This window comes from Neopelma chrysocephalum, unplaced genomic scaffold (genome assembly GCF_003984885.1).
Source record: "Neopelma chrysocephalum unplaced genomic scaffold, ASM398488v2 Primary Assembly neopelma1_43, whole genome shotgun sequence".
Classification (NCBI taxonomy): Eukaryota; Metazoa; Chordata; class Aves; order Passeriformes; family Pipridae; genus Neopelma; species Neopelma chrysocephalum.
The window spans coordinates 22,576,451-22,591,858 of NW_020897702.1; the positions used below are offsets into that span (position 1 = coordinate 22,576,451).

General features: G+C 45.1%; 1 protein-coding gene across 5 annotated transcripts in view; it reads right to left on the reverse strand.

Moving 5' to 3' along the window:
• Positions 1 to 1,570: 1,570 nt before the first annotated feature.
• TSKU (tsukushi, small leucine rich proteoglycan) overlaps positions 1,571 to 15,408 on the reverse strand; it is an 18,916-nt gene continuing 5,078 nt past the window's right edge. For 4 of the 5 annotated variants that reach the window (XM_027677614.1, XM_027677613.1, XM_027677612.1 and 1 more), the window contains exon 3: positions 1,571 to 4,990. In XM_027677614.1, the coding sequence (XP_027533415.1) occupies positions 3,927 to 4,985 (1,059 nt within the window). In that variant the 5' untranslated portion in view covers positions 4,986 to 4,990 and the 3' untranslated portion in view covers positions 1,571 to 3,926. Of the gene's footprint in view, positions 4,991 to 12,332; positions 12,421 to 15,408 lie in introns of all 5 variants that reach the window. The other variant, XM_027677615.1, reaches the window with a different exon arrangement.

The window sequence follows — 15,408 nt, forward strand, 5'->3', positions numbered from 1 at the left end:
AGGGAACACATATAGGCAATGTGGGGGTTCATGTTGCTGAGGGAGGCTCGCATGCTTCTTCTCATTCAAAGGACTTTGGAAAGGGTATTTAATTAAGAAATAACAACTGAAATAATGTTTTAATTAACAACAATTAAAATAATATTTTAATTAACAATAATAGAAATAATTAATTAACTAATTTATTAAATAACTAATAAAAATCACTAGCAAAATAAGATGTTAAGGCAAGGCCCCAAAGAAGTACTGGGAGAGACAAGGAGCATCATATATGGGGCATTCACAACGAGGTGGGAAAATACAGCTTCAGACCCATGGGTCTGAGGACAGTGTCCCTCCCCAGGAGAGGAAGACACTCTGACTGGGCTCTGACTGAGCCCACACCCCAGGGCAGAATGGATTCCATTCAAAAGGGGGGTGGTAGTGTACCCTAATGGTCACAGCCTTATGGTGAACAGCAGAGGAGCTGTCATCTCTAATGGTTGGTGGTGGCTTTTCCCTACAGTCCATAATAGTTCTGTGAGCAATATCTGGCCTCTTCTGGTGATTTCACCCCCCAGCTTATAGTCCGACTGTACCTTATGTGTCATCCTGGAGGACAGTGCAGTTTGGGGAAGCAGATGAAGAACTAACAGCTTCTTCCAGGCAGCCTGCAGCTCTGCCTGCCTGGCTGGAAGATGCAGTTCTTCCTTCAGGCTTGGAAGGAACAGGAACGCTGCAGCTATCCAGAGGCAGTTTACTCAGCGAGTCTCTGCTTGCACCACTTTTATACACAGTATCAAGAAGTGCTTAAAATTAAATTTGCTATTTAAGAGCAGGAAGACCCCTCCGGAGAGGTTTCTATTTATTCTTTAGGTACAATGGCTTTGCATGCCTTTAGCCCTCCGTGCAGCAGCCCCCACTCCTCAGAGAGCGCTGCTGAGATTGGATCATGTGTATCTCACTGCTGAAAGCTCTGCAGTCTGGCAGTCTGCTGCTTCCTGTGCCATGGTATTGCTTCTGCACCACTTTGCTCCCTTCCACACCCACAGAATCATAGAACCCCTAAGCTTGGAAAAGACCTCTAAGATCATGGAGTCCAACCATTAATGCAACACTGCCAAGTCCACCAGTAAACCATGTCCCCTAAAAAACATCCACATGTTTTTTAACACTTCCAGGGACATGTGTGTGACCTCTCCCCACATCATCCATGCTACAAATCCAGCCTTTCTACACTAGCAGACCATGTCCCAAATTGGCCAAATCCACGAAGAGATCTCCACTATTTCTTACAACCATTGGAGCAGATCCTGGAGCAGGGAATTTGTGTGACATACTCTTGTGCTGCTTCATTGCCATGTGTTCCTAATTTCCTTCAAGTCAGCCAGTGAAGGTCTCAAGCCTTTCTGCCAGTGAAGAGCATGGTGAGCCAAACACAGTGGGACAAATCCTGCCCCCAGTTTGGAGATGCAAAACCCATGACAGTGATGGGGATAAGCAAAGCAGGGAGATAAGCTGTGCTGCACTTCAGACTCAGCGACAGCTGTCACCCTCCCAGTACTAAAGCAATAAATCTAGGCGATCTGGGTTTATTCTCCTCCAAACCACTTTATTATATTGTGAGTAATCACAAAGTCTTACAATGCTGCAGAAGTTCTTTAAAAAAACCAAACTTACACAGCGACAGTATTTGCCAGCTTTGGCCAAGACTAGTTTAGCTAGCAGCTAGCGTGAGATTATACAAGGAAATCTTGCAGTCTTCAATTGGATTGTCACATTGAGTTTTAAATTTACCACAGCACTGCAAAGACAGTAACTTTGACAGTAGGTGATACCCCTAATGTTTCATCTATGTACAGACTTAAAAAATTAAACAATATTCTTTTTTTAAAAAAATACATTTTCTGCCAGCAGAAAAGAATTATCTTAAAAAGGCAAGATCAACTAAAAAAACCCACTTCTTTCATCACAAACTGCCCCCATCTTGCAGTGCAGTTGGTTGCTGTTCCCTTCCAGATCTCTGCCAATAAGCAGTCCTATTGCCTTTTTAAGAAAATCAATGTGTTTTCTGTGATTGTGAATGCTGGTTGAGCATAGCTAAGGCTCAGTAGAGGGGCAAAAGCCCCAACACTGAAGGAAGGGGTAAAAATCCCACCCTAAGGTCTCCAAACAAATTATTGAAATGGACATAGATGGAAATGTGAGAGACAGATTTCAGTATCCAAAGTGAGGCATTGACTCTGACTTTTGTGGAGTCAGTGGGTTTCAACCATCCCTGAAGTCAGCTGCTTTGAGCAACAGGGTTTCCATTTGCAAAGACCACTGGGCGTGTGAGGATGAAACCTGAGCTTCTTCCAACGCTCCAAAGGATAGTTGTGAGATGGGTTTATATCTGCATCATCTTTACATCCATCTCCCTATATCAGTTTCAAACACTGATGCAAGGCTGGGTTTACAGATCAAACTACAGGTCAGTTTGAGCAGGACCCCATTCACGACATCCCTTCCCGTCCCCCAGGACAGAGCGTGCCAGATGTGGACCAGACCTCAGCAGACACATCCATTGCTCCTATAAGCAAGTCAAAGGCTTCACGCATGGCATTAGTCATGCTGAGCTGCCTTCTCCCACTTTTTCCTAGCCTGGAGGAGAAGAAGGTCCACAGGGACTCCCCTTTTCTTTGCCAGCATTTCAACAGTGGAGTAAAAAATGATCAAATCTTTGAGGACCAGGATTTTTATCAGATTTCGGTTGTCAGCCAAGTAGTTGTGTGAGAGAAAGAAAAGCCACAACTCTGGAAAAAAACCCCGAGATATTTTCTCTGATAAGCAAAGTGCTCCACGGTCACCGACATCAGTGCTAATTCTTCCCCTGCCACATTCTCAAGAGCGTTTTGATGCTGGAAGTTGCCTCACATATGCCCAGATGAGTAGAAGATGTTGTGTTCAGATAGGGAATGTCAGCATGGAAACAACTTACTCTCACATCCTCTAGGTCTGCATCTTGGTTTGATAAGGTCGTTAAGACAAGAATCCTTGTCAAAGTTTCCTTCCTTCCAAGCTTTCCCAGAAAGGGAGGAGGGATTTTTTTCTTTTTCTTTCTTTTCTCCTAAGATAGGCTACCTGATCTCTTCCTTTTGCAACCTCCTTCATCGAAGGCTGGTTCCTGGATGAGATATGGCTGTTGGTAGACCCCTCTGCTTCCCTTTCTCTGCTGCACATAATTTCTGAGCAATGGCTTGCTGAGGTTAAAAAGACAGGAGGTTGCCAAAGCTGGACCTATTTCAATTAGACATGAAAAGGATAAGGATGGAAAAACAGGGAGAAAGTCGTGGGAAAAGTTCTTGACTTAGTTTTTGTTGCACACCTATGCAAATAACATGTAAAACCCAGCACATTAGGAGCACCCTGTGTTCAGCTTTGTCTGGAAATGTTTCTTCAAGACTGAAAGTGCATGACAAAGAACAGGGTGCTAATGAGGGCAACATCCAGAAGGCACATTTTGGGGAGTAATAATTAAAAAAAGGATAATGCATGGGTTTGTAAGTAAGCAGCTACAGAGTTGGTACATTTTGGTGTGTGCTTTGGAGAGATGTAGCTTTGCTCCTACAAACATGTCTGAGGCATGAAGGTTTGCTCTAGACTGATTGTTCTACTCTGGGACATGCAGAGCAGCTTGGCCCATGTTGTCCAGTATCACTGCTCTTGGCCAACATGATGAGTGCAGGACCAAAACGCACCAGGTAAAGTTTGGAGCCTGCAGATAACGTGGGCCAAGATTTGAGAGTTTATAAAATCTACAAACAATCAACTATTGGCATATACAAATATATAAATTATTGACAGTTTTACAAAAGGCACACTGCAAGCCATCTCAGTCCGATACCTATACAAATCCCATGGCCCCTCACCCTCCCTGTCCCACCCCTTCTTCTCCTCAGCTTTCATCATGAAACATAAGGTGCTGCTGCTATGGACCCATGGCTGTCGTGGCAACTGAGGACTTCTTTTTTGGTCAGCCCAATTTGTCGGTGGTACTGTCCTTCTTTGATGGTCTTAAGACACTGTATGTTCTTCCCCAAGGTGATGCTTTTGATGGAAGGCAGATATTTCAGCACAGTCTTTGGCAAGGATGACACACCTGTCCCAGAGAGGTTGAGCTCTTGTAGGGAGTTCAGACCAAAGATAACTTCAGCAGTCAGTGAACTCAAGTTGGGATTGTTGGATAAATCCAGAACTTGAAGGGCTGAGAGTTCCTTGAAGCTATGAGGAGATAACTCTTGAAAGCCACGCAGGCCACTGAGGGATAAATGAATCAAATCTTTCAGCCCTGTGAAGTCTCCTTTCTCAACCTTAACTAGAGGGTTCCCATCAAGATTTAAATATCGGAGAGGAATGCCTTGAAGGTTTGGCACAAATGTTAGCCTGTTTCCAGAAAGATTTAAATTCTGGATGTTAGGGATGCTCTTTTTATGGTGCCTTGTAATTGTGCTGAGCATATTATTGGATAGATCCACATTCAGGGATTTTCCTTGACCTTTTGATGCAAAAATATCCATAGCTATATCCAAGAGCTTGTTATTGCTCAAATCTATGTCGCCTAGAGGAGAACTGGAGAAACAGTCTTCAGGAAGGACTTCCAAAGAGTTATGACTCAGATCCAAGGACTCCAGATACCGAAGCCTGGAGAAGGTTGTGGAGGAAATCTTGGCAATTTTGTTGTAGCTCAGGTCAAGACTCACCAGTGTGGTGTATCCAGGGCCCATAAGCATTGATTCATTTATTGTTTCCAGCTTGTTTGATGATAGATCCAAGTAGGAGGTATCCAGAGGTATTGGGACAGGAACAATATGTGAGCCTATTCCACTGCAGTCCACCTTGGTCAAGCTAAAGCTGTCAAAGAGACCAAAGGTTTCCACTTCACAGTGGCAGCCGGGGAAGCAGGTTTTGGTCATACCAAAACAAGGAAGGAGAAGCAGCAAATTGAACCAGGCCAGGAACTGCATTGTACCTGGAAAATAAGACAATAAGAAAACAGATTAATTGCTGTAGAAATTACTTTATGGAAGATGTGTAACTCTTTGAGCTATGCATTCTTCTCCTCTCTCTTTCCAAAGGGATAGGTTAAGAATACCCTTAAATAGCATGGATATCCCAAACACTCCACTGGGAACTTAATGGAGAAAACAAATTGGGTCAATAGTCTTTGCCCATATAACCAAGTTAAGACAGAAGTGGAAATGAGCTGCAAGAACAGTAGGCTGCCTTAAAGCACAATCTATCCAACTTGCATCCTTTTGACTGGACCATGGAAGAAGCTAAATGACAGCTCAAACACTGAGTCATTTTACAACCTGGAAAACTTCAGCACACAAAGGTCTTCATGTCAGAGCATCCCTGTGAGATTTGGGAGCACCGAATTCTAGACCCTGAATTGAGGGTTGGAGAAATCATTTAGACTGTGGGAGTCTTAGGTGTCCAAAAGCCTTATCAGAAGAGGAAAAAGCAAAGTTCCAGTCAAATTTTCTGTAGGGAACAGAGATAATGCAATCATCAAAACAACATCCGGGATGAACAGCTAAAAAGGCCACCTGCTTACTGCCCAAATGGACACAATGTCTCCCTTGGTTAGACTTCAGATGTAAATTTAGAAGTTTTTAGGTAGGTACGATTGTGGCTTTCTATTAGGTGGCTAAAAACAACCCTCCTTGGGCTGGTGGCAGTAGGACAGACAACAGCCCCTTGACTCCTTGCCTAGCAGAGCAGAGGAACCAAGGGTTGCTCAGTATAACCCAGACTTTGCTGTGGTGGGCCCAGCCTCCTGCACAGTGGAGAGAGACAATTTGCTTCATATAGAGCCTCTGGGGAGCCTTTGCTAACTACAATAAATACTCTCTTTGATTAACAATGCCAGCAAGCAAGAAGCTCTCTCCACCCCTCTGGTTTTGACCCTCCTCCATCCAAAACATTTCTGTCCCTCCACCATCACAGACAATGGAGGCAGAGAGCTGATCTGCACCTTCCCCGGCTCTGCTGGACATCTTCAGACCCCATCCTAACAGCTCCTTCACACAACTGTGGGCAACAGCAGCTGTATGATTTCAAAAGACAGCCAAAAAAGCTTTAGCTCTGCATTTCTGGAGAAGGTAAATTGGAGCATGCCAGCATCCTGAAGGTCAGCAGTGGCAGCAAGGACTGTCCTCACTGGTTCCCATTGCAGTCATGGGTGATGACTCCTCACACCTTACAAACAAGGTCTCCAGGAGACTAGCAACAAAAAATCCCACCAAACCAGGTGAGCAGATCCATCAGCACCAGTCCTTGGCTATGCTGCTGGCCATAAACAGACAGTCATGTGTCAAGCACTTATTTAACAAGTATAAAAAAGCCCCTTTAAATGCATGTTCCCATCATTACTTCAGCCTCCCTGGTCTCTATTCTCACCTTTCCCACCACTCTTTAAAAGCACTTCATTAACTTCCTTGCAGTATCATCTTTCCCACACACTCTTTGATCTGGCTGAGGCACCTTCCCCATAGCCCTTGCATGTTCCCAAGACCATTTCCTAGAAATTCACACTTCATCTTCCCTCACCCACCCCTTGGCATCAGTTTCTCTCCCTCTTCAGCGTGATCTTCTTGGCTCTCATTCCCAGGAGACTGATTGGGGACTACTTGCCAATATGCAAAAGAAATGCAAAGGGGAAAAAATACTGCAGAAATATTGTCCTGATCACTGATATGAGTTGTCTGGCAGCGTCTCCCAGATCTCCTGCAAATAGAGAGCAGAGATTGGGACTCTGGCCAAATTGCCTGCAACCAAACCACTGCTAAAGGCCAGCATGTAATCCTCTGGAGTCCATTATTCTATAGAAACAACAGAAAATCTGTAAGATGAGCCCTAGTCTCAGCCCATCTCAAGTGTTTCTTGAGAAAACACATATGTGTGCAGAGGGGACACAGCGGGTAGAGCTCTTTTCTGCAGACATGTTTCCAGATATCCCTTTCCTAACGATATCAAGGTTGATCCCCTCTGGTTCTGCACAGAGATATAGCTTGCTCCCTTCTGCAGTCCCTCCTAGAACAAATACTACTCTTTTTCTTTTTTCATGAAGCTGCATTTGGAGTGCATTGAAATGTTTTGTTACCAGGGAAAGTTACAGCAGTGGGGAGCTCCTTGTAAACTAAAACTGCAAAAACTCAAATGTTAAATGCCTCACGGGAAGTACCTTCATTAGTGTCAGCTCATCCTACTGGTATTTCTTCTCCCAAATTTCACCCAGTGGCTATTCCTGCTTGATGTCTCAACATGGAAAGTACCTCCCAGCTTCTTCAAAAGCCCAGCTCAGTTCCTCGTGGCATTGTTTTAGCTCTGATGGGAGCTGGATCACATACCAGCAAGTCCAAAGACAGAGCAGTGTGATATTTGACTTTCCAAGCACTGCTAAGGCCTTCATAGTCTCCTACTGGGGCATTTAAAGAAAGAGGACAATCTCCAAAGTCCTAGCTTAACTGGGAACAGACTTTTTAATAGAGCCTGTAGTGATAGGACAAGGGGCGCTGGTTTTAAACTAGAACAGGGATGACTCAGACTAGATGTAAGGAAGAAATCTTTTTTGATGAGTGTGGTAAAAAACTGGCACTGGTTGCCCAGAGGGGTGATAGATGCACCATTCCTGCAAACATTCTAGGCCAGGTTGGATGGGGCTTTGAGCAACCTGATCTAGTTGAAGATGTCCATGCATATTGTGGGGGAGGTGGAGTGGATGGCCTTTAAATGGTCCCTTCCAAACCAAACTATTCTATGATTCTATGAACCAAGACAAGAATCAAAACCAGTGCTGGGCTTTGATACGCGGCTGCTCAAACCCCTTTTGACATGGGAATTCCCTTCCTGATCAGCCTCAAAAATGATTGCCAGAAGTAGGCAGATACAGTGACTCCCACTGCAACATTCATCACTCCAGCCAGCAGCAAAGACAAAACCTTACACAGCTGAAATGCAATACACAAAGCTCAGCTGAGGTATTTGCACAGCATATATTGCCTCTTCCCTCCTCACAGCATTTCCACAAATTCTCCCTTTCTGGCTCTGCAATTGCTTTGCAGATGGGATACAATCCATTACTAGCAGCTAAAAAATTCCCTTATGGAGCAGTATGAAGCATTCATAGGCTAACATGCCACTTGGTTAATAGCACTGATGAAAGATAGGAGAAAGAGTTACTGGTCATCTTCCAATCCAAGAAAGAGACTCCTGCATTGCCAGATAATCAACAAAGACCTTAGTCAGGTACAGGCATGCTTTATCACTGTGTGGAGCAATCGATAGCTCTCTTTGAAATGGGGAAAGAAACATGCCCCAGGCATTTACAGTTCATCTGTGTACAGTGTGCATTTGAAACTGCATCAAATTGCCTTTGGATTGCTGCCTACCAGCTGCTTTGTTGATAAAGGCAGGAAGCCAAGGTATCCCCTCGTAAAAGGAAGAGGAGTTATCGTCTTGCAGCACCGGGGAACTTCATCTGGAGGAAACACCACGGGCCAGAAACCACCAGCAGCATCACCTGGGATAGTGAGGGGAAAGTCACTGGGACAAAGCAGCCCACCCTGGGGCTGGTTCAGTGATGACATCTTCATTTCTATGGCTGTTGAGGTGTGCAGAGATCCCAGTGATAAGTTTTGGCCATCTAACAGGTCTAGGAGACTTGTTAAACCCACTGATTTCAATAGAAGCTGCTGGGGGTGCAACATCGCCCTCCATGTTTCCGGTGCCCATAGTGGCTGCAGGGCTCTCATCTTTATAACTTGCTCATCCTTTCTGCATGGCAAATGCTCTGAGACAACCTCAAGACCCCAGTGGTGGTTAATGGAGCCAATGCTGGATCAAGTTCCTAGCAGGGTTCTAGCCTTCTCCCCAATACCACATCTCTCCCTGAGCCTGCAGATGCCCTGATATCTTGTCGCTGCTATGCTGATCCACTGCAACATTGTGTGGCAGGACCCATACAGAAAACTCACACTGAGATTTCCGTGCCAAAAAGCCCCCAATATTAAAATCTGATTTTAAAACCAGACTGCAGAGGAATCCCAGGTCTTAGCTGATGGTGGAGAAAGGTGGAAGAGAGGAAAGCCTTGTTCTTTGTGTTGTTGGAAATTCATGTTTCTCATTACACTTGACTTCCTCCTTCTCCTCTCCCTTAAAGACTTTTCTCATTAGGGAGATGAGCTACCACCTCCCTCCCTGGATGAAAACCCATTGCTTGGGGACTGGTCCCCCTCATTGGGATTGCAGATACTTGGGCTATCTCCAGTTGCCCTGGCAACCACCAAGCTGGAATTCCCTATAGCCAAAATTCAAGGAATAATTAAAAAATTATACAAGGGGAAGTGTTTTAAAGTTTGTTGTTTGATGGTGTCGGGACACAGTTGCCTCATTCTTCATTCTGCACCCCTCAGCCTCCCTGAACATGCGCCTCAGCAAAGTGTCGCAGCTGGAATTGGGGCTGAAGACCCAAAATCAGCCAATGAAGCTTGAGGTACATGAGTAAGAAGTGCAAAAACACCAAGTTGTCTCTACAGTGGGGCAAAGAGAAAGGAATTGCTCTAGAAGGGGATGAAACCTACCTAAGACCAGACACATTCTTGTAGATACCCCCTCTCCCTTGTCCATGGCAGAATAGGATGCCCAGTCTCCCTCGTTACTGCTTCCCACCCCATTCTTGGCTGCACCTTCCAAACCCACGTTCCACACAATAACCAGGTGCACTGGGATGAACTAGATCAGCTCACTCATCCAGCAAAAAGCCCCTAAACTTCCTCTTTCCCCTCCGCTGTGTCAGTGTTTCAACAAATCAGGATGATCAGCCACAGGGTTACCAGCTGTGACACAGGAGTGGGAAAAACAGGATCTGTCTTTTCCACGGCGGCCTACAGTTAGAGCAGACCAGAAATGACATGAATCTATAAGGCATGGTGGACAGATCCTTGTAATTTCCAAGGTTTTTGCCAATATTAATTCTGGATTAACAGCAAATAGAGCAACTTTCAAAGAAAAGAGGCAAAAAGGAAGGGCAGAAGTCCACCTACCCCAAATAGAGTTGTTGTTCTAGCAAAGAACAGAGAAGTTGTATTAGCAATAGTATTTCATCAGAATGAAAATTTTGGGATTGTACTCTGTCTCTTACATCAGCCAAGTAAAGAAAAAAACAAAGTCTTTATAGCAAAGCTCACCAGGCCTACTTGGCTGCCAACACTAATTGGGGTCAGGGAAAAAGAATTTTATTGGAAAGTGAAACAAGCACATAGGTTATGACAGAGGCCATAAATCCTCCAGACTGGAAAAAAAAAAAAAAAAGAAGAAGAGAGAGTTGGCTCATCCTCTCTTTAAATATCGGGGAGGCTAACTGGCAGCTGGAATGGTGGCTCCAGAGCACCAGGATGTTCCAGAGTTGCTTCTTTGACAACAAAATTGCACCAGAGATCTTTCTCCCACTTCTCCACCCATTAATTATTCTGTAAAATTAGAATAATTACTGACTAAAGTGCAGCACTAGCAGCAGCTACACTTTTCCAGTGTGGACTCTCCCAGGCTGAGCTCAAATGACGCCACAGATGCAATCGTGGTCGGGTCTCCAGATCCCATATACCAATTTGAGCAAACAGCAAAACTAGCTCAAACCAGCCTACACCCAGAGACCATTAAACCCGTAACTGCAGACACACCCCCTTCCATAATGGACTGTTGCTGACAAGGTTACTTTTTTTTTTTTTGGTGAATCCACTGAAAGTAGAGATCACCCAGGCTTTTCTCTTACCTGCTTCAGACTGGCTCCACCTGCAGAAAGGTTCCCCACATGCACACTGGAAAGAGTTGTATATACTCCATCAATAAATATTATTAAACCTCACAAAGAAGCTTTGGTGTAAATGGGAATGGTCTTTTCTGACTCACTTCTTACTTTTTGTTGTTTGCTGCTTTGGAGGACAGTTTGCAAGCAGTCCTGGTTTTGCACTCAGTGTTTATGACTTCTTGGATTTAGGGAGAGGAAAGATAATGGGAATCCAAGAAGTATCTTTTTTTTATGTCTGATCCTGCATTTTAGATGGGTTTGAGAGAGTTCAGTGAAATTATTCTAGGTGTCAGTAACAGCAGGATGAGAATTAGTCCCTTGGCTCTTCCAAATTACACTTGATTTCATGGAGCCCTCCATCAGGAGATATTGCACAAGTCACTTTTGGGGGATAAATTATCACTCTTCACACTGATGGTTTTATCACTGGGTACTGCAAAGCTTCTCAGACAGTAGAGCCATCCCCAATTACCCAATATATAAAGAAGGGGATACACAACCCTGTTTCCCTCACCAGTCCGTACAAGCATTGGGATGAGGGGATACTCAGACACTGGAATGGTGGCTTTAGCCCTTATGGCTCAATGTAAAGAGACACCAAGGGCCTGAACAGGAGCTAAAAATCCTCCTGCAGGTGCCTGAACACTTTTTGCTCCATCTTCCTGCTTAGTGGCAAAAATCAGAATTAAATGCAGGGAATGAGAAAGAAAAAAGAAAATATTTCTCCATTAATTTCTTTCTGTTTTAATTATTTTGCCTGGACAGATCATGGAGCAGATCTTCATGGTAACTTTGCTAAGGCACATGGAAAATAAGGAGGTGATTGGTGACTTCCAACACGACTTCTCTAAGGGCAAATCCAGCTGGAAAAATTTCATGGCCTTCTATGACGCTGTTACAGTGTTGGTGGATGGGTGAAGAGACTGATGTTATCTTCCTGGACTTGTGCAAAACATTTGACACTAATCCACACAACATCCTACTCTCTTTGGAGAAACATGGATTTGATGATGGATGACTCAGTGGACAAGGAATTGGCTGGATGGTCGTACTCAAACAGTTGAAGTCAATGGCTCAATGTCCAAGTGGAGACTAGTGAAGAGTGGAGAAGCCGGATAAAGAGAGACAAGATTCTGCTCCCAGATCTGAACAAGAACCCCACTGCTCTGCATCAGGTCTGTCTTTGCATAAGTTGAATCTCACCAAAACCCATGGACCAGCCAGAAGGGGCAAGGAAAGAAATAACAAGACACCATTCCTCATTTTACCCAGACCTTAGTTATCTCCATTCACTTTTCTCCTCTCTGGACATAGAGAAATTACTGAGCCAAAACAGCAATGATTTTTGAGCATCTGACCCACGTTCTCCATCCTTTAGGAAGATTTTTGTAGAAGTTACAGAGGATGGAGTAGACAAGATGAGCAAGGGCAAAGCCAAATTGTTAAGCATCAGAAGCTTTTCGCAAACCCAAAGCCAAAACCAAACTTCCCCTCAACCCACCACGCAGGCTGCAGAGAAGACATGGAGGATTGATCTAGAGGGAACCCTACAGCTCCACAGTGTGGGTCTGTTTTGAAATATAGAATCATTTAGGTCTGAAAAGATCATTGAATTCAACTGTTAACCCAGCACTGCCAAATCCACCACTAAACCATGTCCCCAAGTGCCACATCTATGCATCTTTTAAAGACTTCCAGGGATGATGACTCGACCACTTCCCTGGGCAGCCTATTCCAATGCTTGACAACCCTCTTGGTAAAGAATTTCTCCCCAGTTTCCAGTCTAAACCTCCCCTGGTTCAACTTGAGGCTGTCTCCTCTTGTCCTATTGCTTGTTACTTGGGAGAAGAGACTGACACCCCTGCTCAAATGAAAGTCTCTGCTCTAATTTTTAAATGTAAAAAAAATCCTTTATTTAATAAAGAAATTGAGAGACCTATTAAAATAATCTTTGTTTCAACTGTTAATGTCAAAGATCCCATCTGCTTTGCAAGAGGTCACAGATAATTTAACATCCTAGTGTTTAAACAGGTAATAGTTTATTCCACTTGTGCAAGCTGCTCCCTCCAGCATCCCTCATCCCTGAAGGAGGAAATCAAGGTGCAGGGTGGTGTATTTTGGGCTCTGACAAAAGGAAACGTGCGGGCAGGTCTGCCAGCCCATACAGTAAGTTCCAGCTCATTTACATTCATGGCTGAAATAGAATTTCTGCCACCCTGAGAGCTGCATGCCTTGAAAAGCCACATTTTGTGAGCAAATGGCAGCCCAACTCCCAGGAATTTTGCCTTGAGTGGGAAAATTCTGGTGCTACCTCCAGCATGGGAAAATTAGGAATTAAATCACCATGGCACCAGGGTTTGCACAAAATTCCCTCCCCTGCTCAGCCCAGGAGGCTTTCAGGGTAACAGCAGTTTTATTCCAGGTGGAGGAATTAGTCTCCTGTGGCTTTTGAAAGCAATTTTGCTCTCCAGCCTCAAGTCAAGTTGTGCTTGTGCCTAGAGGGGGCATTCCTGAAAGGAAATTGTCTGCCAAACCTCCTGAGCGGCTGGGGGCAGGGGAAGGCAGGTGCTGGAGTGGTGTAGCACCTCCCAGTAACACCAGGAGGGATTCACAGGGTTTTCTGGGAGCAGACAGGATGTGAGCATCCCAGCCCCACCATTGCCTCCTGGCTATACCAGCTGCAGGGCCGCTCAAACTGGGAGCATTGGCAGCACTGCTTCCCAGCAGCCCGGAGTTGCACAGAATCAATCAAAGGTGCCTGCAATGGATGTAAGAGCTCAGGACTTTCTCTTGCTCTAAAATCACCCCAGCCATGACTACCCTGAATTCTTTTACCCACAACAACCCCTATTTCTCATCCTCCCCTCTCTGCTTTTTAACTGTGAACATTTCAAGGAACAGGAGATTTCCCTATCCCAGCACTCACTGAGTATAACAGAGACCTCATCTCAGCCAGGAACTCAAATATTTTCTTAACACACCTCAAACTCAGCCCAAATAGAATTTTTATCACAGTGACATGTCCCAGAACCGGAGATCTCCGTTATTTTGGCACAAACTTGGGAAGAGACCAGCCCTTCACCTGGTGCTTCATAGATAAAGGAGAGGTTTACACAGTTTTATGCCAGTCTTGATGCATATTGCTGTAGAAAGACCTGGTGAAGCTACAAACAGATCCTCCTGCCTGATCATCTCCAGTGCGCAAGGACTCACTGTGAGGCACAAAGGGAACTTGAGAGTACCCGTGCTTTACCAAATCACAGCAGTAACCTGGGCAGGATTAAACCCTCCTTCTTTCTTAACTAGTCAATTATTGAAAGCTAAAATGATCACAACAAGCTTCTCCTAAAGCCTCAGTCCTTGGTGATGCACACCTGCCTGCCCAGCCTGTTCCTGTGCTGGCTTCTGCTACAATGATACTTTTTCCTTGCACTCCAGCTCCCAGAGACATGATATAATTCCAGAGGAATGCACTCTGGGATGAACACCATATGGTAGCAAGGAACGTTAAGAGGTGCAGCACAGGGAGATGAAACCTACCCACAATGGATACTTGGTTTTAGCTTTTAAAAGGGCTGATTAGCCATGTCATTGTGCCCAGCTGGGAAATGCCACATGCCAGACACGTATCCAGGATGGCATACACAGTATTGCACCCCAGGAAAGTGCAGGTTGCAAGGACCCACCAGCAGCTATCTGGTCAATGAGGGAAAGACGTGATGTCTATGGATATACCCCACATCCTTGACCTGGTTTGCTTCCAACCACCCCAGAGGGCTGGTTTGAGCTGCAGAAGGACCATGCTGCATGGGTAGACAGAGATGGGTTTCCCTGGAGAAGCTGAGCTAGGCAGGGGGAAGGAAGCAAAAGAGAGGAGGGATGCTGCCAAGGAGAAGGTGATATATCCCAGGGTGATGTCTCTGTCCTTTCATGGTGAGATGCATCCCTCCAGGAGCAAATAGCTCAACACAGCCCCATCATCCTAATGGCTTTCCAGTTATTTTTCCTTGAATCAGAGAATTATCAAGGTTGGAAAAGACCTACAAGATAATTGAGTTTATTGAATCAGAGGTGGCTGCAAACCAGGTGTTCAAACACTGATGACGTGCCTTGGTCACGGTGCACCAGCACCGGCAAAAATCATGAGAAAGCAGAGGGAAAACAAATTCACCCTGGCTGGGCAACACCTCCCACCCTGGCAGAAAGATTTTAAGAGGACCCCATGCATCTTTAGTTCTCTGAAAGGCAGCAGCTGCCAACCTCCCTTCTAACAGCCCTGCGGGGTTGCTGACTTCAATAAGGAAGGACAAAGTGAGGAGACCGGGAGTTAGGCTGGGTGCCCCTTGGCACTGCTCCAGCTGGCCCAGGCTTCTTTGTGGGCTTTTTATTTATTTTTGTGGTTGTTTTTTTTTTCATGCACAATAATCTCTGGGCCCCTTTGCCGTCTGTGGCTCTCAGCGTGCAGCTGCAGACCTTCCACTGAGGAGATAATAAATACAATCCCGGCCATTATTGTTGCAAACAGCACAGCTGGAGGCTCCCATCTCATTCCCCTCATGGCCTTTCTTTGCCCCCCC